Below are 22000 nucleotides of genomic sequence, written 5' to 3' on the forward strand. Positions count from 1 at the left end.
CATCCTCTCCTTCCCTCCCTCAGACTCTCATGTTTCTGCTCGGATATCAGCTTGTCTGGCTGACATCTCATCATGGATGACAACTCATCAGCTGAAACTTAATCCCACAAAAACTGAACTGCTACTCATCCCAGGTGATTCATCCCCATCTCAGGATCTTGCAATTTCTCTAGACAATTCTCTGATCTCGCCTTCGGTTACCGCACGCAACCTTGGGGTAACCATGGACAATCAACTCTCCTTCTCCTCTCACATTGCTAATCTAACACGCTGATGTCGATTTCTCCTTTATAACATCAGAAGAATTCGTCCATTTCTTTCCTCACAGGCCACACAGGTGCTTGTTCAGTCCCTTGTCATTTCAAGACTGGACTACTGCAACTCACTCCTGGCAGGTCTGCCTCTGAGCGCCATTCGTCCTCTGCAACTGATCCAGAATGCAGCTGCACGATTGGTTTTCAACCTTCCTAAATTTTCCCACACCACCCCATTGCTACGCTCCCTCCACTGGCTTCCTGTAGCTGCCCGCATCAGATTTAAAACACTGATGCTCGCCTACAAAGCCAAAAACAGACCAGCACCCACTTATCTCAAAGCACTTATCCCACCTCGAGCACCACCACGCTCCCTCCGATCCTCTAGCACTGCTCGACTGGTCCCACCATCTCTCAGAGTACAAGAAAGGCATGCATCAAGACTCTGTTCTGGCACCAAGGTGGTGGAATGAACTTCCCCTAGATGTCCGAACAGCTGAGTCACTGGCAGTCTTCAAACGACGTCTAAAGACTTACCTCTTCATAAAATACTTAAATTAGCACTTTCACAAAAACAAAAAACAAACAAACAAAAAAAAATCACCTCCCCAACAGAGTTTTGGACTGATGGCATTCCTAGTTTGTGACCTACCGAGCCAATATCAGAATGTATTTTTGATAGACTTGAAAGCACTATTGTAAGTCGCTCTGGATAAGGGCGTCTGCCAAATGCCATAAATGTAAATGTAATGATTTTCTAGGTTGTCAAGTTTCCAAACTTTAGATTACTTACGTGATCCCGGTTCTCTGATAAGAGGAGTGAGGTATCTCACTATGGGAAATGCCACAGGTGCGACCGATCCTGGAAGCACCAATAACACTGCATCTGTCAGTTGACAGACCAATCATGGCCGTGAAGAGGGAGTCCCGCCTACCTAACATATAAGATGCTGCTGAAGGTCCCTTCTTCATTCTCAGCATGAATGAACAGGGTTACGTAAGTAACCTAAAGTTCTCTTTCAAACATTCCCTCTGTATCTCACTATGGGATATAGACAACTCCCGTGTTGCAGATACACTGTCCAAAGCAGAGCAGCCAACTGATGCAGTGATGTGAATAAGTGTACGTACGTAGACAAATCCCAATCTATTTCTCCATGAATAAATACAGGGATGTGTGTTTTTTTTTTTAACTCATGCTAAGGACAGAATGAGCCAATGATGGCTCATTATCTGTAACATCCAGTCTATAAAATCGTACAAACGTGTGAGGCGATGCCCAATTCACTGGTGCACAAATGTCCTGGACTGAAATAAATATGAACAGCTCCCAAGAACTGGCCATGCCTTTGGTCGAATGGGCCCTCAGGCCCACTGGGGGTTCAGGTCCCATGCTATTATAACATAATATGAAAGCTACCACCACCCAATGAGACAGGCGCTGACATGAAATAGATTTACCCCTACGAGAATCAGCCCATAAGGTGAAAACATGTTTACTTTTTCTCAGTGCTTTTGTTTTGTCTGTATAATGACACACAGCACATGTGTTTCCACCTCCAGTGAGGAAAAAGGCGACAGGTGAAAAGCCAGTAAATCCACTAGTTTGCAGGCAAGAGCTGACTAGCTCACCTTTGGCATGAATGCTGGATTGGTCTTGAGAGTCACGCTCGAGAAATCCAAAGCAAAACACATGCATGAGTCATGTACCGACAAAGTATGAAGTTCGCTAACTTGCTTCACAGTCGTAAGAGCGAGTAACAAAGCAGACTTTGGCGAAAGGAGCTTTAAATCAATACTCTCTAAAGGCTCAAAACGGGGCTGGGAAAGTGTGCTCAGGGCCGCAGACAGATCCCACGGGGGAATCAGTGGTTTAGAAACCCTGTTTAAACGTCGTGCATATGGGATTAAAATTGTTTCATAATTCCAAATAAATAGATTATGATTCACAAATAAATGTAGTGAGATTCATGAAAATTAAACAAATTCACAAATAAATAAAATGATATTTGCAAATAAAAAATATTTACGGATACATTTTTATGTCACAAACACAACTCTGGCATTCTTCTGTGGATCGCTTCATTTGCATTTGTGGATTTTTGAAACATTTTGAAGTGTCATTTCTGTGCACATAAATTCACAAACAGGTTGACTCCACCCACTGTTTGCTCAAGCCAATCAGATAACGGCTGATGTTAACAATAAAGAGGTTATTTCTTCCTCTAAAAATGCGCTGACTCCCCTTCTGCTGTCGACATTAACACACTGTTGAAAAGTGGTGGTTTTAAGCAAATTGCAGATGATAACCCTGGTTTATCGGGGATAGAACCCACGGATGTGCTGTGCATGTGCGCCAACTCTCCGTGTGAGGGTCTGGGGCTCTTAAAGCCCAACTGCCCACCCCTAAGGAGGGGTGCAAAGCTGGGGCGAGCTGGCTGAGGAGCTCTAGCAGTGGATTTACGAGGGAGGCATACTTGGAAAGCCTCGCCCTCCTGTTTCCTCAGATTGCATTGCTGCCGCATGGAAGTGACTGAAGCCCTGAAAAGGGCTTTGGGCTCTGTCTGACAGCCCTGACAGAACCAGCCACAGAGCCCGTTCGCCCACCACTGCCAGGCCCATACTGCCACCCAGCTCTGGACTGCGCCCCAGGATGTTCTCATATTGAAATCTGCAATGACACAGATCTCTTCTCAGAGAGCTGGGTTTGTTGTCCCGGCATCCATTTGCCTCCCCATCTCCTCCATGAGCTCTGCTTGATAAGCGGTGAGGAGAGAGATGGCATTAAGAGCCCTCACACCCAAGGCTCAAGATTGGTAGATCTTCCGGAAAACCGAGGCTGTTAAGCACACAGTACATTCTGACAACAAAGCTGAGATGATAAGCCACTGACAGCTCAACTGGAGGGGGATTTGACATTCCTAAGTCCTCCGTATTGTGGACGTCCAGCCTGGAAAATCCTTTAACAGGAACCCTGTGTGAAAAGGGTTTATCCCGAAAACATTTAATCTCTGAAACGCACGTGAGGACTGAGGGAATAAGCTGTTTGATAGTCGGGCCACACAATACTAGTCTCTTGCCATCATCTCTCTCCGCTCCCTGGCCCACCTGCTGCTACTGCCAATCAATAGAGAGATTTGCCGCCTGAGCATTCCTCACCCCCAAGCATGCGATGCACAGGGGATGAGTATCCTTCATAAGAACAAGTTGTTTGGTAGGATTTCACAAAAGAAGCCCTTCCTGAGAAGTATAAGTGAAATTGTATGTTGTAGTAAGATTAGGTGCAGCACTGTTATTTTGAAGGGAAAATAGGGACTAATAGTCACCATAAAATATCGTTGTTGATCACTGTTTTGCAGCTTGCGGTATGACTTGGACCATTTGACAACTGATAGCCAAAGATAAATCCTTTAATAAGATATTGATTTCAAACACACATTTAAACAACACAGAAATGGTTGCAGGAACCCAAAATTTCTCTGTCATAAACACAAATATTTTATTCCTAAACAAATAACATAATGAGTATTATAATAAAGTTAAAAGATAAAACTAGAGTAGATTTTGGATCAAGAATCTGAGGCTATAATGGGCACACAATCATTGAAACTGGCCAGGTGAAGACTGGACAAAGACCAGGTGATTTTTTCCCCCCAGTCTTCAGCTGTCCAGTTTGGGTGAGTCTATGCCAATGATAGCCACAGATTCCTGTTCTTGGCTGACAGGAGTGGAACCCAATGTGGTCTTCTGCTGTTGTAGCCCATCCATTTCAAGGTTTGATGTTTTGTGCATGCTGAGATTCTTTTCTGCTCACTACGGTTGTAAAGAGTGATTATATGGCAGCTCAAACCAATCTGGCCATTTTTCTCTGACCTGAACTGTCGCTCACTCAGTGTTTTTTGTTTTTCGCACCATTCTGTGTAAACTCTAGAGATTGTTTTAGGGGCGGGATCTCTGGGATGCTGGGACAGTCCTTAAAGACTGTCTGAATAGAGAGTAAGGGCTTGGAGAGTTAAATCCAAAAAACAAGACTAAACTAAAACTGGTTACATTTTTGAGCAAATGGGTTTGGGTAGAAGAATATTTGTAGTTGTGTGTGGTCTGAAACAAATAGATAATATTCAAATTTAGACATAAATACTAAAACAACAATCCTCATTGTCGATTAGCCACAGATATCAAATATGTCATCTTTAACAGAAATAAATTATAAACAGCCAATAAACATTCAATTGTGACTGGCAGTTACATAAACATTATGATACAAGATGTTAAAGTAATCAAAATGAAGCTCACAGTTCAATATTTGTATGTTAATCAACTTAAGAGCATGATAGCACATGTCATGGAAATTAGCATGTTGGCTATTCAACAAGGCAAGAGAAATAAGTATTATTTTGATCTATTATACATGTCTAAACAACATTATTAAAATATGTGCATATATTTATTTGAATATTGAACAAATAAACTTACTTTTCTTCAAGAAAGCACACAACTTGCAATGATTAGATGGTCACAGCAACCCAGCTGGTGATGTGACAAGAGCATGGTCTTAAAGGGAAGGCGTATATGACTCAGTTGTTGTCTTTCTGGGTCTGCCTGTATTTTGACTGTTTGCATTCACAAGTCCTTTCACAAATCCTTTAAACGTTTTTTGTTTTTTTTTGTTTTTAATGAATGTTTTGCTGTTCTGGCGAAAAGAGTGGCTTTCTTTGTGCAGGTAATGCTAGACCTGCACAAACTTGCTTCCCTCTTCTTAGCCATTTTTGCAATTACTTTTAACCAGCTGCTCCCAAAGTAATTTAGAGTGGATGTAGTTACAGTTGAATTACCTTCAATTTCATTTCATGCAGGTGCCCCTAGCAGAGTAACCACATGGAGTAGTTCATCACATTATGTGTGGATTAACTGAGAATAATCTTAAGTGTCCAAATACTTTTTTGTCCAATTTTGGACAGTATATCTATTTTTTTTTTTTAGATATATTTTTAAACATAATCTATTTTTTGGGAAATGTTTTACTTGTGGTATCATTCTTTAAAATAGCCATCACAATGTTTAATATACATACTAGTAAACAGCACTCTACTGGCATACAGTTAGTTTTATAATGACTGGAACATTGCATGGATGAAACAGCAGAGTATAGGGCAGGATTAGTTTATTTTATGATAGCCTGTAAACTCTGTAACCTTGATTTGATTTTCCACTTGGAAGTCTGTCAACAGGTGGTGGTGTTCTCACCCTCAACCTGTTCGTGAGTCCATGTCAACCTCTTGTTTTGCAAAGGAGAGCACTTTTAGTCTTAAGTCCAAGCCAGTTATAATATTTGAAATATGTTAAAATATGATTAATAACAGTAGAGAACAGTAGAGAACAGTAGAGAGTAAGAGAATTTATAGCAGGTTGTGTGCATGTAGGAGACCATGAACTTGGTTCCAGGTGTACATACATGTTAGGTGTATTGCACCTATTTTGAACCCGATCTCTCTCTATCACACTTGTAGTCTATGGGTGATTAACATGGACAAAAATTTCAACACACTGCCCTGTACTAAGAAAAGAATGTTTACTGACTAAGCCTAACCTCAATTATTAAGGAAGTCTAAGGGTCGTCAATAAAGTTTTATATGAAAGATATTTTTTTATAAAATGATTTTATGAATTCTTCATTTAAAGGTACTTTCACATATAGGCATACAATGGAGCTTAAAATAACCATGGAAGTATTGTACCTTAGTTTTACCTGATTGTGTGAGGATACCAGAAAACTCTCAGTAAAGTCAGTGGAATTATTTTTTGCTGTGACGCTCCATTGTTGGAATGTGGATAAAAATACATAAAAGGGAATTGGACATTTTTTATTTTTTATTGACAGAATTCAACAGCTGCCATTACTTAAAAGTGTGTTTCAAGTGAGCCTTTACACGTGGCACGGCTACAATCTGCTTTTCCCAGAGAAATCTCATTGCCACTAACATCATCACCCAAATACCCAGTCGTCCTAGGAGTCCCTTGGTTTCTGTCATAAAACCCTCATATCCAGTAGTTAAAGTAGAATTTGAAAGGTGGTGAAACTCTGATAGTGATCAGGGAGGAGGTTGCAGGTTCAATTAAATCTCACAGCATATACACACACACACACACACACATTACAGAAATATGTCACATCAACATGCAAGCTCAGTGTCCCCACCTCAGGGCAGTGGGGTGAACTGCATTAGAATACTGTTTTTATTTATTGGCTTTCAATTAATTGACTTATATAGTTGTTTTCACACATCTATCATCAAATCTGTGTTTGTAATATCAGTTTAAACTATGGAGTAGCTAATTACCAATCCTAAAAACTAGTTTACATATAATCTGATGAAAAAAATTGGACACGGTGGGGACACATCAATAAGCAAGAAGCAAGAAAGTGGACAAATGAATTAGCATTAATTTCTTTCTGCACTTTAAATTTCTTCTCTTCTCTATTTATGTTTATATAGCACTTTTAACAGTAGATATTGTCACGAAGCAGCTTTACAGAAATCTGGATATACACTCACTGTGCACTTTAATAGGAACACCTGTACACCTGCTCATTTATGCATTTATCCAGTCAGCCAATCATGTGGCAGCAGCACAATGCATAAAATCATGAAGAAAAAGTGTGATCTCTGTGACTTCATTGCATGGTTGTTGGTGCCAGATTGGCTGGATTGAGTATTTTGGAAAGTGCTGATCATCTGTGATTTTCACACACAACAGTCTCTAGAGTTTACACAGAAAAACAAAATCAGTGAGTGAGTGAGTGATAGTTCTGTGGATGGAAATACTTTGTTGATAAGAGAGGTCAAAGGAAAATGACCAGAGTGGTTTGAGGTGACAGGAAGGATGTAGTAACTCAAGTAAACACTCTTTACAACCGTAGTGAGCATCCAAACATCTCAGCATGCACCAAACATCGAACCTTTTGTTGGAGGGGCTACAACAGCAGAGGACTAAATCAGGTTCCATTCCTGTAAGCCAAGGACCAGAATCTGAGGCTATCATGGGCACAGACTTATCAAAACCTTTCTTCACACTCTCCATAAGCTTTTTGCTCACCACAGTTGTAAAGAATGATCATTTGAGTGATCTACATATTTTCAACAGTTTACAGATTTAGAAATTCTTATATATTTGTGTCAGAAAATCTTATATATTCACTCAGCTTCTTTGTAGTTGTTGCCCTCCAGGGCTTAGATTAGGAACAACAAAGTGTATGGATTATAACTATATAAAACATGACCTTATGTAGTAAGCGGTTTGTGCTTTCTGATGCAGAATGCTAATTAACTTTATGCTAATTGTAGGAGCCATTTATGGATTTGTGTAATTTTCTTTCACACCACTAGAGGGAGTGGTGTATTTATGTTGAGAAGGCGACAGCGTGTGGGGGTCACAAAGAAGGTCAAACAAACTTTTTGATTTTTTTTTCTTAACCTGTTCAAGGCAACAAACACACAAAAAAAACCACCAGCTCAGCTAGGACAAGCTCGCGTCACTACACAAACAAAAGTCAAAAAGTTTGTAATGGGAGCTGGTTTTGATTTGTTGGGCTTTAAATCTACATCAGTGCACTGATCTGGATCAAACCTAAGACTGTAAGACAAGTCGAGTGATCTGCAAGGGGGAAAATCGCGTTGATGGCTGGCTGGGAGCGGCGCTGGGTTAAGAAAGCTGTTTGTAGATTTCACTGTGTATTGTAGAGTAGGAAGACTGCATGAGCACGAGGACGCCGCCATTTCTTCAGGTCTGTACAAGCGTATTAAAGTATGAGTTGTGACGTGAAGCGCGAGCTATCACCAAGCTGACCTTTGACTTACATGGCCAATTTAAAAAAAAAAACAAAACCAAAAAAAAGGTGTTTGTTATGATTTATCTTGTTCATGTTTGCAATGTTTGACAATGTTTGTTAAGTCTGTGGTTATGTATATGATGTAAAGAAGTAGTGAGTGTTTATTAAGGTTTAAAAATGGCAGAAGAAAGTGAAACTCATGGTCCTAAACTGACTGATAACTGGTAATGATGTAGTTGACCAGGCTGTTCGAAAGATGTCGTGTCAAATACTTCTGCAAATCAGAATAAGAAATATAAGTTACAAAGTCAAGGGGTTCTGGATGCCAAAAATCTATAGACTTTATTGAATCAAACAACAAAGCCGAGATGGTCTGCAGAGCATCTGATCTACATAGTCGTGGCCCATGCTTTTATACAATTCTAAAATAATAATCTCATTGGATGGAGTTTTCTCTTTTTTCTTTTAATCACACATCTGCCTCTCGTCACAATTATTTCACTGCCCCCTTATCTTAGTTTTAACCGCGGCGAGAGTTCAGTCAGTTTATGTTTCAAAAACAACACTAGCCTTCACCTTAAAAAACTCCATCTACGAGGTCACACCAGTCCATTTTCACAGAAACATCCCTGCAGGACCACAGGCCTAGAGTCACTCTTCTAAATGCACTAGAAATGGTACAGTGTAGTATATAAATGAAGCTCTAAATGTTAATACATGAGGTGATTTAAGGTCACTTTTCAATACTGTTGCATAGATAATGATTGATATAATACTGATTAACATATGATATTGATATAGATAAAAGGAAATTCCTCCATAAAAGGTGCGAAGTTAAACTTACTAAAAAAGGGCTGTTGCTTAAACTCAATATGTTGCAAAAACTAGTTGTTTGACAAAGCATCATTTGTAAAAAGGATAATTAATGATCTCATGAGTATAGTAGGCTTTAAAAAGGCACCGTTGACAAGTTTAAAACCCAATGCACAGAGGCAAAAGAAACACATGGGTCTTTACTAATATTATTACCCAGTGAAGGGAATGAGAGAAACATGAAATATGGTTTAAAGCCAAATCGCTATGGGTTTAAGAGTTTTCCACTATTGTCAGTGAATGGCTGCAGCATCATCAAGTGGAAAATCATTACTCTGATAGTGAAATTAACCCTAATAGTATATCCAGTATTTGAAACTCGGTTGTGCAGTCGTACGTCAAGCCGAAACAGTAAGTCTGGCTCTACTAAATCCAAGTCATTTGTCCAACAAGTGTGCATTCAAGTGGAGGCGGAAAGAGCCACCCTTGTTGCCTGTGCAGAATCTTTGAAAGAAAAGCATGATATTGAGGACCAAGTGGAAAAATTAAGGAAACGAAAGGGACAAATGGATCTTGATGCTGAAATAGCAGCCTCTACCGCAAGGTTATCTGTTCTGAAAACATTTGAGCAACAAACCTCTGAGAGTATGATATCCAATGGGATGGAGTCTTATGTTAGGAAAGGGAGAAATACAAAATCAATAGCTTAATTTCTCAATCCGGATTTAAATAAACCATCAAGGGCTACGCCACATAGCTACGAAGGCTTACCTCTGCAACAAACATCCCAGAGTGTGCAGCAGCAAGATGCTCAAACTGGTATTCCAGTTTTGTTCAGAGAAATTGCAACGCACAGTACATGATCTAGTGGACCTGACTTAGGTGCTGAGGTTTCTTTAAATGCTGGGGAGAACCCCTATTCAACACTGTGTGCTTCAAAGGCAACAGCAAATAAGAGTTGTTAATACAACAACAAAAGGCTAGCCATCTCCTGCCATGTGAAATTCCACTATTTGAAGGAGAGCCTTTGCAATTTAATTTATTTATGAAAGCTTTCCAGCTTTATGCGAAAGAAAAGACAAACAACAAAGGAGATTGCTTATATTGTCTTGAGAGGTATACCAAAGGGTGCCCAAAGGAAATTGTTTACAGCTGCATGAATATGACCTGAAAGAGGATATGTAACAGCTAAAGCTATGCTTAAGCAGCATTTTGGAAATTATCATGTGGTATCTGCTGCCTACATGGAGAAGGTGCTCCAATGGCCTGTGGTTAAAGCTTCAAGATTTCTCACTCTTTCTACGCGGTAGCTCTAATGCAGTGTCTGATATACAGTGTTTACAGGAACTTGACATGCTAGCTAAAATGAGAAGAGTTGTTTTAAAACTTCCATTTAAGCTAAGAGAAAAGTGGAGAACCGCGGCATGTGATCTTATGGAACGACATAAACGGAGAGCTACTTTTAATGATGTCTCATTTATTGAGGTTGAAATCATTCCTGATCCTGTCTTTGGATACATTCAGAATGTAGAAGAGAGAAAGATCAATAAACAAAGGGATGTGTGCAAATTGAAAACAGAATCTAAATTTAGCTAAAACCTAAAGGAAACAGCTTTGCTACTAACATTACTGACATTGAAAGACCCATAGTTGAGGAAGTAAAAAGGGCAAAAACTGAACATCCAACTCGCCAGTTTAAGAGTAATCCGAGTATTCCCATCACTTGCCTGTTTTGTTCACAAGATCATTCTCTGGAACACTGTAAACAATTTGAAAAGACAAAGCACAGGGAAAAGGTCAACATTCTAAAGGAGAAAGCTATTTGTTTTGGTTGCCTACACATTGGACATAGAAGCAAAGAGTATACAGGGCACTTAACTTGCAGAATCTGCCAGCATCCCAGTGTTATGCACATACATTTCAAAGAAAAGGTCAATCAGGCTGTTAACACAAACAATAATCACCATGGGGAACCAACCATACCAACAATAAACAACACAGTTGTCTGCACAGGCATGTAATCATACAGGGGCCAGGAATAGCAGTGGCATTCTACCTATCCTCCCAGTACGAGTAAAGTCTGTGATGACAAACAAAGTCATTCAGACTTATGCTTTTTTTAGATACAGGTAGTACTTCTGCATTTTGCTCAGAGAGTTTGATGAGAAGGCTGAATCTGAATGGAAGAATTACAAAAATCTCATTGCTCACTATGAGTCCCAAATCAACAGTCTCGAGCTTTATTGTAATTTGAGATTTCAGGCCTCACTGGCAAGGACTTTTTATAAGCTACCAGAAGTCTACACACAAAACAGGATGCCCAGAAGCCCAGCTAACATTATCAGAAAGGAGGACTTGGCTGAGTGGCCATATCTCACTGCTGTTCACATTCCACACATTCAAGCGGATGTAGTTATTGATTGGTACCAGTGCCTCTAAATTACTTGAGCCCTGGGAAGTTGCGAATGGTCATGGAGATGGATCTTATGCCATTCGAACCCTATTGGGTGGGTTCTCTTGCCAGTCGTCAGAGTAAATGCCATACTGCTATAGTGAACATGGTCAATGTTAGAAAATTGGAGCTGCTATTGGAAAAGCAATATCAACATGATTTTAATGAAAACACGTTCGAAGACAAGGAAGAAATGTCCAGAGAAGATACGAAGTTCCTGAAAATTATGGAAGAGTTTGTAAACTTTAAGGATGGACATTACAGTTTGAAACTGCCTTTCAAGAGCAAGGATGTTGCTATGCTGAACAATTTCTGCATTGCCAAGCAGCGCCTCCTTGGAATAAGGAAAAAGAAATAAGGAATAATTTGAAAATAATAAGAAATTCCAGCAAGAATACATGGAGTCAGCTTAAGCAATGTGATGTGGTAATGTTTGGTACATTCCCCATCGTGGAGGGTACCACCCCCTTAATGGCAAGTTATGTGTTGTATTTGACTGTGGAGCTGAATTTAAGGGCACTTCTTTAAACAGTCAGTTACTACAAGGCCCTAACCTTACAAGATCATTAATTGGAGTTCTTCTTAGTTTTAGACAAGAACCAATTGCCTTCATGACTGATATCCAAACAATATTTTATCAAGTGAGAGTGACCAATGAAGATAAAGACTTTCTTCGTTTCCTGTGGTGGCTGAATGGTGATGTAATACAAGATGCCTCTGAATTCAGAGTGACCTTTCATTTATTTGGAGCAGTTTCATCCCCAAGCTGTGCATGCTTTGCTTTAGGGAAGACTGTAGAAGACAATCAGCACAGCTTTGATGTAGAGGTAACCAACACTGTCTACAAGAATTTCTGTAGGGATGATTGTCTGAAGAGCCTACCATTAGAGAATTAATCAGTCCAGATGGCCAAAGATCTGGCTGCTCTTTTTCACAAAGGTGGTTTTCATCTAACACAGTGAGTCAGCAACAGCCGTGAGGTCTTGCAATCCATTCCAGAGCAAGACAGATCAAAAAATATCAGTGAGCTTAACTTGGAACGAGATCAGCTGCCGGTGGAAAGGGCTCTAGGGCTCCAAAGGTATGTGCAGTCAGACACTTTCAATTTCAAAACTGTCTGTAAAGAGCGAGTGCATAGTAGACGTGGGATTCTGTTAGTGATCAGCTCTGTCTATGATCCTTTAGGATACCTGTCACCACTGACACTTCCAGTCAAGCTTATTTTACAGGAATTATGCAGGACAAGTTATGGCTGGGATGATGAGGTTCCCCTAATTCTTGACCAACAATGGATCAAATGGATTACTGTCCTGGATCAACTGAATGCTTTGCTTTCATAGTTGACTGATGTTTAAAGCCACATGATTTTAGGCAACCTGTTCAAGCTCAATTACACTATTTTTCAATTGCCAGTGAAAGGGGATATGGCTCTGTAACCAACTTTAGATTACAGAATAGTCAGAATATCATTCATGTCTCCTTTCTTGGCAAAGCCATGGTGGCAACCCTTAAATCAGTCACCATTCCTCGTTTAGAGCTTACTGCCGCTGCTCTAGCTGTTCGCATTGATAAAATGCTCAGAACAGAACTTGAGCTTGTTTTTGGACTGATCGCACATCTGTCCCGATATACATAAAGAATGAACACAAATGATTTCGTACCTTTGTGGCAAATAGAGTATCTATCATCAAAAACAACCAGCTTAACTACAACCCCTGGCAAAAATTATGGAATCACCACACTTAGAGGATGTTCACCCAGCTTTTTTACTTTATAGCAAACAAACAAATCACAGATATGACACAAAAAAGGTTTTGTTCAATAGCTTAACATTCTGGTTTGTGAAATATACATAAAGATTCAAGGACATTTTTTTTTGATTAATGGCATGTCTTTTTCCAAATCAAGTAGAGGAAAAAATTATGGAATCACTCAATGTTGAGGAAAAAATTATGGAATCATTTTTTAATTTCCATTTCTAAAACAAATACTGGGACAAGTCTAAAAATGCTAATAAGTCAGCAGTTAAAAGGGAGTGCTTACACACTTTAATGGGCTGTTGGACTTGGCTAATTGAAAGGAAATATGGCTCCAATGAGAGAGTTGTCAGTTGAAACAATGGCAAGGATTATAAAACTCCTTCAACAAGGAATTTCAACATGGAGTGTGGCCAAAGAGGTTGGTTGCTCCCAGGCAGCTGTGTCTAAAATTTGTTGCAAGTATAAACTTAATGGGAAGGTTATGAAAGGTAGATATACAGGCAGACTAAGGAAGATGTCAAAGCATCAGTATAGAAAACTCAAAGCACTATGCCTTGAAAATAGAAAATGCACAACAAAACAAATGAAAAACAAATGGGCGGAAACAGGAGTCAATGTTTGTGACAGAACTGTAAGAAACCGGCTGAATGAAATGAGATTTACATATAGAAAAGCCAAAAGAAAACCAGCACTAACACCAAAACAGAAGAAAACAAGGTTACAGTGGGCTAAGGAGAAGAAGATCATGGAGTGTGGATGATTGGATGAAAGTCAGTGATGAATCATGAATCTGCATTGGCCAAGGAGATGATGCTGGAACTTTTGTCTGGTGCCATTCTAACAAAACATATAAAGATGACTGCCTGAACCAATCAAATTTCCCAACTCATTTATGATATTGGGTTGCATGTCAGGTAAAGGACCAGGGGAGATGGCAGTCATTACCTCAGCAGTCAATGCACAGTTGTACAGTGAAATTTTGGACATTTTCTCATTCCATCCATAGAAAATAGTTTTGGTGATGATGAAATAATTTTTCAGGATGACAATGCATCTTGCCACAGAGCAAACAGTTTTAAAGCTTTTTTCAGGAAAGGCATATCAACTCAATGACATGGCCAGCAAACAGTCTGGATCTCAATCCAATTGAAAATTTATGGTGGAAAGTAAAAAAACTGGTCCATGTTAAGGCTCCACCCTGCAAAGCTGATCTGTCAACTGCTTTTTGAGAAAGTTGGAACCAGACTGATGGGGAATATTGTTTTTCATTAGTGAGGTCTATGCCTCAAAGAATAAAAGCCAGAGGAGGAGCAACAGAGTATTAATTGTGTTTTTTTTGTTGATGATTCCATAATTTTTTCCTCAACATTGAGTGATTCCATCATTTTTTCCTCTATTTGATTTGGAAAAAGACATGCCATTAATAAAAAAAATATGTCCTTGAATTTTTTTATGTATATTTCACAAACCAGAATGTTAAGCTATTGAACAAAACCTTTTCTGTGTCATATCTGTGATTTGTTTGTTTGCTATAAAGTAAAAAAGCTGGGTGAACATCCTCTAAGTGTGGTGATTCCATAATTTTTGCCAGGGGTTGTAGAACAAGCTCTCATTGCTACACTAATTAAAACCCTCATTGACTGTAACCACAAATAGGCTGCTGGGTCATTCAGTTATTCATTATTAAAAAGAGGATTGTAGTGCAAGAAAATGTTTTAAAAAGAAACTCAAGTTTCCAAATGAAGAGTCAAACAGGATAGTGTTTTTGCTTCAGGAAAAAAAGTTTTATTTTAATATTATATTGGTGTTGGATTGTTGGATTTCACAGTATGTCGTTGCATTGTGTAAAGTGGGCTGCAGCAGATTTAATTGCTGGCAATTGTCTGGGCTATCCAGTCAGTGAAAATGCAAACCTGGAGGCAGAGTGAGAAGATTATTTGTATAACAGAGACATTTGGTATCTATGCTGTAGATCATTTCTGATCATATCACAACAGATAGCACTTGATTTTACCTTGGTATAGACACCAGGGTGATTCTTCTCAGCACAGCCATAACCCCAAGAAACAATACCTTGCAGCTCACCGTTGCACACCACAGGGCCACCAGAGTCACCCTGAATGAGGGTGAGTTAATATTTTATTGCTTATAAGGCCAGAAATGTAAATATGGTACCCTTTGCGTCTCACTTTACGCTCACATCTCACTTTACCTGGCATGAGTCTTTGCCTCCCTCCAGGAAGCCAGCGCAGAACATGGCTTTAGTGATCATACCGGGATAAGAGTTATTACAATCTTCGTCAGAGAGAATAGGCACCTCCACGCACTGCAGCTTGTTGCGATCAGCAGCTGCAAAGAGATAACCCAAAAAAGACAATATTAGAAAATAGCAGTCAAACAGGGCTATCTTATAATGCGATACACACATAGGAGCAACTGGGAAAGTAGTTTTGAAAATTGAGCAATCAAAACCGATCATTGTTCAGTGGCTTGTAATACTCCTAAACATTATATCTTAATACATTCTAGGCAACTCTTACTCCTTGAACCTATAACTTCCAGTTCAGCATCATTTGCCACATTTTCCACAAGCAAATAAATTGTCCTGGGTAAACAAACTGAGTCTGTACTCACTGGAGCTCATGGTGTTTCCCCATCCAGAGACAATGCACCAAGTACCCGCAGGGGGGCAGCTGCTGGGCAGTGCAACAGGCTGCACATAGTTGTTCACGCTGGCGGATTGACTCAGCTTGATGAGCATGATGTCATTGTCAATGGTCCAGGAGTTATAGTTGGGATGGCGGATGACACGGGAGGAGGAGATGAACTGCTCAGTACCCTCATTAATCTGGATGTTGTGCTCTCCCAACCGAACCTCTATACGACTATGGGATGGAAATGGTTTTATTTTCTTAAGTTTAAAAGATATATTTTCCGTAACCACTAATTTATTAATCATGAGATAAATCACTTACGACTGGTAGCAGTGAGCAGCAGACACAACCCAGTTCTGATTGATCAGAGAACCACCACAGAAATGGTAGCCAATGTTCAGAGACACTTGCCAGGGCTGGGAGTAGGGTGTGCACTCATACCCTCCAACAATCTTGTCATCTTCCAGAGCAACTTCATACAGAAAAAATTCTTGTATATCAGAATATGTTCTGTATTGTTGTCTGTCAGATCATACTGCTCAGGAGTCTGTAGAAGAGGTTTATACTTACAACAAGCTCCCACAAGCAAAAGCAGGACCAGAGACCTCATGATGGCTGTTGATCACCTATGATGGGGATCTCACTTCACACTCCTATTTATGTGAACCAGCAGTCCCATATGGCCCAATCAACAAATGGTACTAAAAAATAATCTAATGTCTGATTAGTGACTCTGTAAATGAATTACTTTTTTTGGCAAAAATAACTTGCTCACTCTCACTTTCAGTAACTGTTCAGGGTCATGGGGGGTCTGGAGGCAATCCTGTTAAGCCTGGGCCTAACCCAGGCTCAAGGTTGAACTGGGGACCCTGACCCCTTTACCTAATGCACCACCAAGCCGCTCCCAAAAAAGAACTCGAAGGAATATTTAGTAATTTTTCCTCTTTTTCTTTTTTGAAATTCCTTACATTCTTAAATATTATTTACTTTATTGAATAGTGTTGTTCTCTTGATAATGTATTGTAATGTAAACAGTTCATTTCACTAATTTTAAGGTCAGGATATAACTATTCTTCACAGTGACAGTATAGTGCAATCAGCATTATTAAAACCCCATTAAATTTAGAATTTAGAATTTTTTTATTGGCTATATTAATTGGTTGGTGTATAATTGTTCGTTATCTATATACAGTATATGTATATGGGTTTTGGAAACCTGGTGGCTGTTGCTATATTATATTACATTTTATATATATATATATATATATATATATATATATATATATATATATATATATAAACAGTATATTTTTTATATATATAGATATATATTTTATATATTATATATATATATATATTATATATATTATATATTTTAGATATTTTATATATATATATATAAACAGTATATTTATATATATATATATATATATATAACTTGTGATTAAGATATGTGCAAATTCTTAAAATATTTTAAGTTTTTAAAAATATTCCAGTTCACAAAAGCCTGTAGTTCGCAGAGCTTCATACAGTTGAAAATGGCCAAATTTAACGATCGAGGGTTTTCTCAGGCTACCACACATAATATAGCCTCAATGGAAATTACATTAAAACTAATTCATATAATTAATTTAATGTGTAGGTTTTTTATGTTTTACCATTTAATACACAGTCCATAGATACTGAATTATATAGTGAACAGAACAGCACAGTGTGGGATGGTTAATTTATTTTCCAGTTGTTGATCTGATAATCTCCATGACCTTCAATAAGTTTTCCAGCTGGCAGCCTGTAAGTCTCTTAACAGGTGAAGATTTAATAAATATCCTCATGCCTTCTGTTCTTATGCCTAATATGCTCAACTGTGTTCTAAATAAGCAGAGTCCTGTTTAATTAAAGTTTAATTAAAGAGTATCTTTTGATACTGAGTTCAATTTTTATATTTTCCCAGAAATATAGCTGCTCACTGCAGCTACAGAGTGGAAATTTAAGTGTGTTAAGGTTAATGAAACAGTCATTGCAATTGGTGGGTGCAAATGAAAACCTAAAGCTTTAAGTGTGAGGCTCCTCACACCAAATCGGTTATCAAATAAAACAAAACAGTAGTGATAACTGGCTATATAAACATTTTGTAAAAGACAAGCAGCTTTCAGTGATGTTTCTGTAAAACATTATGCATTTAAAAAAAAAAGAAACAGGAAAAGACCTCGACTCTATGAGTAAAGAAATCAAATTGTTTTTAGATGCTTTATAGAGATTTTTCTTTTACAGTGCTAGCTGTGTGTGTGCAAAGCTACACTGTCATATGATGCTGTTCTACATTCTACATCAAAGATCTAAACACCATGGAATTCAAATTTCAAATCTCTGTGTGGGCTTGTGGAGACACCCTGTCTCACAAGAATTTAACAGAAAGAATTGGACTGGTGGTTCGAATGTGCCTTTAATTTCAAGGTAAGTGGCACCAAAAAGCAACTTCATATAACAGAATATTACGCACTTTTACTTAATAATTTACCTAATGGAAGTTTATATCAATCCCAGATTCAGAGAACAGAATTGATCAGAATCACATTCTCAGTCTCAGTGGTTAAATCTCTGGGTTAAGGATCAGATGCTGGGGATTCATACCCCACCACTGCCAAGCTGCCACTGTTGGGCCCTGGACCATGGCCTATAACCCCATCTGTTCCAGGGGTGCCGTATCATGGCTGACGCTGTGCTCTCGTAAGAGCCCCCTTCTTATGTTTCAGAAAACTGGATTACTATTTTTATCCATCATTGCCTCTTAACATTCTGCTTTTGTATGTAGAATTGTAATCTGGGCATTTACCAGAGGAAAAGGATTATAACGAAGAGGAAAGCCTTTATTTGTGACATATACAGCACAGTGAAATTCTTTTCTATCCATCAAGGTGGGTGACAGTGGCGTTCAGGTGGGAATGGGGTAGGTGTTTTCCATGTGGTTGGGAACCACTGTTCTAGGTGACCTCTCCATTGTCTTGAGTGGAACTTTGTGGAGAAACTCATCGACTGCAGGAGCTTCTGTCTGGGTGGGGTTTCATGGGAACAGTGGTGGTTGATAACCCAGGATGTATTGAAATGGACCTGGACAAGTAAATGAGTGTGTCAACAAGTTTTGGGTATACTCAGCCAAAGTGATGAATTTGGCCCACTTAGTCTGTTGACTGTGGCTTCTGAGGATCCTTCCAATCACCTGGTTGGCTGCCAATGGAACTGGTTCCCATGTATTTCTTGGTGGTGTGACTACTGACAAAAGAATCAGGATGTATTCTGAAATGTATAGGGCTATATTATTTGCTCAGATTCAGCCAGCTTTGAAAGCCATTGGTGATTTAACAGTACAGATGTTCAAAAACATCCCAAGACTTCTTTAAAGCAGAAAAGTGGAATGGTCTGCAATGTTCAGTCACCTGACCTGAATCTAACTTTGCCTGCATTTCATTTGCTGAAGGCAAAACTGAAGGTAAAACCCCCCATAAACAAGCAGGAATTGAAGTCCACTGCAGTAAAGGCCTGGCAGAGCATCACCTGGGAGGAAACCCAGCATCTAGTGATGTCTTTGGCTTCCAGACTTCAGACAGTCATTGAGTGAAAAGGATTTGCCACCAAGTATTAGAAATGACAATTTAATTTGAGTATGTTAGTTTGTCCAATTACTTTTGGTCCCTTTAAAAGAGACCCTTTTAAAAGTGCTGTAATTCCTACACCATTCATCTGATTCATATTCATTATTTAATTTAAACTCCAAGACATTGTGGTAGACAGCTATAACAATAACATTGTCAATTGTGATCAGTTGTAAACCTAGTGAATTTTCACTGAAAGCATTTCTGAAGTATTTTAACGCATCTGTATTCGACAGTATCAGCAGCTTTTGTATTGAAGCACATCAATTTAACTAGTGTTTCATCCATTTCTGTTGTGAGTGGTTTTGTATAAGATTTTTAATGGACTACACTTTCAGAAAACAATGTCAAAACTTATATAAGATGGAAAGTACTGGGTGCTTTGAGAGAAAGTTTTATTGTTTACACTATATTGTTTGGCATTTTATTGTTTATAATTCAGATGTATTTTGAACAATATTACTAAGAATTAAACAATATTATTACAAATTCAGTTAAACCGGTGGAAGAAATGTCACGATTCATAATAATGTTTCTGAGTATGGAACCGGACACATCTCTGCACCAACCAGTCTCCGTTTGCCAGACAAATAGCACCGCGTAGTTATGTTGTGTTTGACTAGAGGTCGTGGGAGGACTGAGCACTAGCGACAGACTGGCTCTGTCTGTGACGATTACCTACGATCCCCCTATCTGTGTCTTAACACAAATACGTTTTAACTTAGAAATATCAACCAGGGTTAACAAGGAAGTGCACAGTATAACAAATAAAATGTTACTGAAAATGTGTAATCTGCATATTTTCAACAGTTAACAGATTTAGTGCTAGAAAATCTGATATATTCAATCAGCTTTTTGTAGTTGTTGTCCTCCAGGGCTTAGACTTCGTAGTAAGGAACAACAAAGTTTATGGATTATAACTACGTAAAGCATGACCTTATGCTGTAAGCAGTTGGTGCTTTCTAAAGAAAAATGACTATGCTACTTAAAACCCTTTTTTACTGTAACCACAAATAGGCTGTTGATTCATTAATCTGTTCTTCATTATTGAAAAGAGGATTGTCATGTATGAAAATGCTTTTAAAAGAAACTCAAGTTTCCAAAGAAGAAGAGTCAAACAGGATAGTGTTACTGCTTCAGGAAAAAAAGTTTTAATATAATGTTGGTGTTGGATTTTACAGTATGTTGTTGCATTGTGCAAAGTGGACTGCATCAGATTTAATTAATGGCAATTGTCAGGGATATCCAGTCAGTGAAAATGCAAACCGGTATAACAGAGACATTTGGTATCTATGCTGTAGATCATATATTATCATATCACAAGAGACAGCATTTGATTTTACCTTGGTATAGACGCCAGGGCGATTCTTTTGATGATGGGGATCTCACTTCATACTTGATGGGGATCTCACTTCATACTCGATGGGGATCTCACTTCATACTCCTATTTATGTGAACCGGCAGTCCCATATGGACCAATCAAAAATTGGTACTAAAAATAATTTAAAGTCTGAAAAGTGACTCTGTAAATGAATTACTTTTTTTTATTTATTTATTTATTTTTTTGCCAAAAATAATTCACGTACTCTCACTTTTAGTAACTGGTCAGGGTCATGGAGGATCCGGAAGCAATCCTGTTAAGCCTGGGCATAACCCAAGGTTCAAGGTTCAAGTTCAAGTTTCTTTATTTGTCACAAACATATTACATACATGTGATGTAATGTGGTGAAATGTTTTTCCTTAGTGCTCTGTCCCCCAATGCAACAATGAACAGAACAACAACGAACTAGGTATACACATACAGAATATTATAAAACCTAGTAGACTATAACATAAAGAAAGTTTAGGAGCCTTTAGAGGAATGTAACATAGAATGAATGTACATAAATAGAATATGTTTAAAAAACAGATATACAGATCCATAGTGTGCAAAAAAAAAATTTCTCATACTGCAGCTGTTTGTGTGTGTGTGTGTCTTTGTGTGAGGTAGAAATATGCAGACTTCTCAAGTGTCCTAATTCAGTAACCGGATTGCCGGAGAGAAGAAACTCCTCCTGTGTTGGTCCTCAGGACCCGGGAGCACTTTCCTGATGGGAGCACTGAGAAGATACTGTGTCCTGGGTGGTGAAAGTCTTTTACAATTCTCCTGGCCCTGGTCTTGCATCACTGGTTGTAGATGTTTGTGATGCAGGGGAGAGAAGTCCTGATGGCCTTCTCTGCTGCCCTCACCACTCTGGACAGCACCTTCCAGGCTTGGCCATGGTGCCTCTAACCCAATTGGTGATGCTCCCGGTGAGAAGACTCTCCACAGCCCCAGTGTAGAAAGCCTTCAGCATCCTGTGAGAGACCTTGAACCTGGCCAGACGTCGTAGATGATAGAAACGCTGGTGCGCCCTTGTCACCAAGCTGTTTGTGTGAGTAGTCCATGAGAGTCTTCTGTGAGATGGACCCCAAGGTATTTGTAGCTGCTCACCCTCTTGACTGTGGCCCTGTTGATCATCAGGGGGCTGGAGTTCCTCAGCTGCTTCTTCCCGTAGTCAGTAATCATCTCCTTAGTCTTGGTGATGTTCAGGGAGAGATTTTTAT

The 22000-nt window shown here is 39.0% G+C and overlaps 1 protein-coding gene and 1 long non-coding RNA gene across 2 annotated transcripts; one reads left to right on the forward strand and one right to left on the reverse strand.

Annotated features, from left to right (window-relative positions):
- Nucleotides 1-7668: 7668 nt before the first annotated feature.
- LOC117599717 (uncharacterized) lies at nucleotides 7669-18722 on the forward strand. Its single transcript, XR_004580103.2, has 3 exons — nucleotides 7669-8040; nucleotides 18036-18218; nucleotides 18309-18722. It is a non-coding gene; the product is annotated as an uncharacterized LOC117599717 (long non-coding RNA).
- Nucleotides 14873-16465, reverse strand: LOC113532347 (trypsin-2). Its single transcript, XM_026923697.3, has 6 exons — nucleotides 16335-16465; nucleotides 16086-16236; nucleotides 15745-15995; nucleotides 15323-15459; nucleotides 15125-15226; nucleotides 14873-15023 (listed from the first exon to the last, which is right to left on the reverse strand). The coding sequence occupies exons 1-6, from the start codon at nucleotides 16372-16374 to the stop codon at nucleotides 14976-14978; spliced, it is 729 nt and encodes a 242-aa protein (XP_026779498.1). The 5' UTR covers nucleotides 16375-16465; the 3' UTR covers nucleotides 14873-14975.
- Nucleotides 18723-22000: the final 3278 nt, after the last annotated feature.

The sequence above is a fragment of the Pangasianodon hypophthalmus genome, chromosome 19 (assembly GCF_027358585.1).
Source record: "Pangasianodon hypophthalmus isolate fPanHyp1 chromosome 19, fPanHyp1.pri, whole genome shotgun sequence".
Lineage (NCBI taxonomy): Eukaryota > Metazoa > Chordata > Actinopteri > Siluriformes > Pangasiidae > Pangasianodon > Pangasianodon hypophthalmus.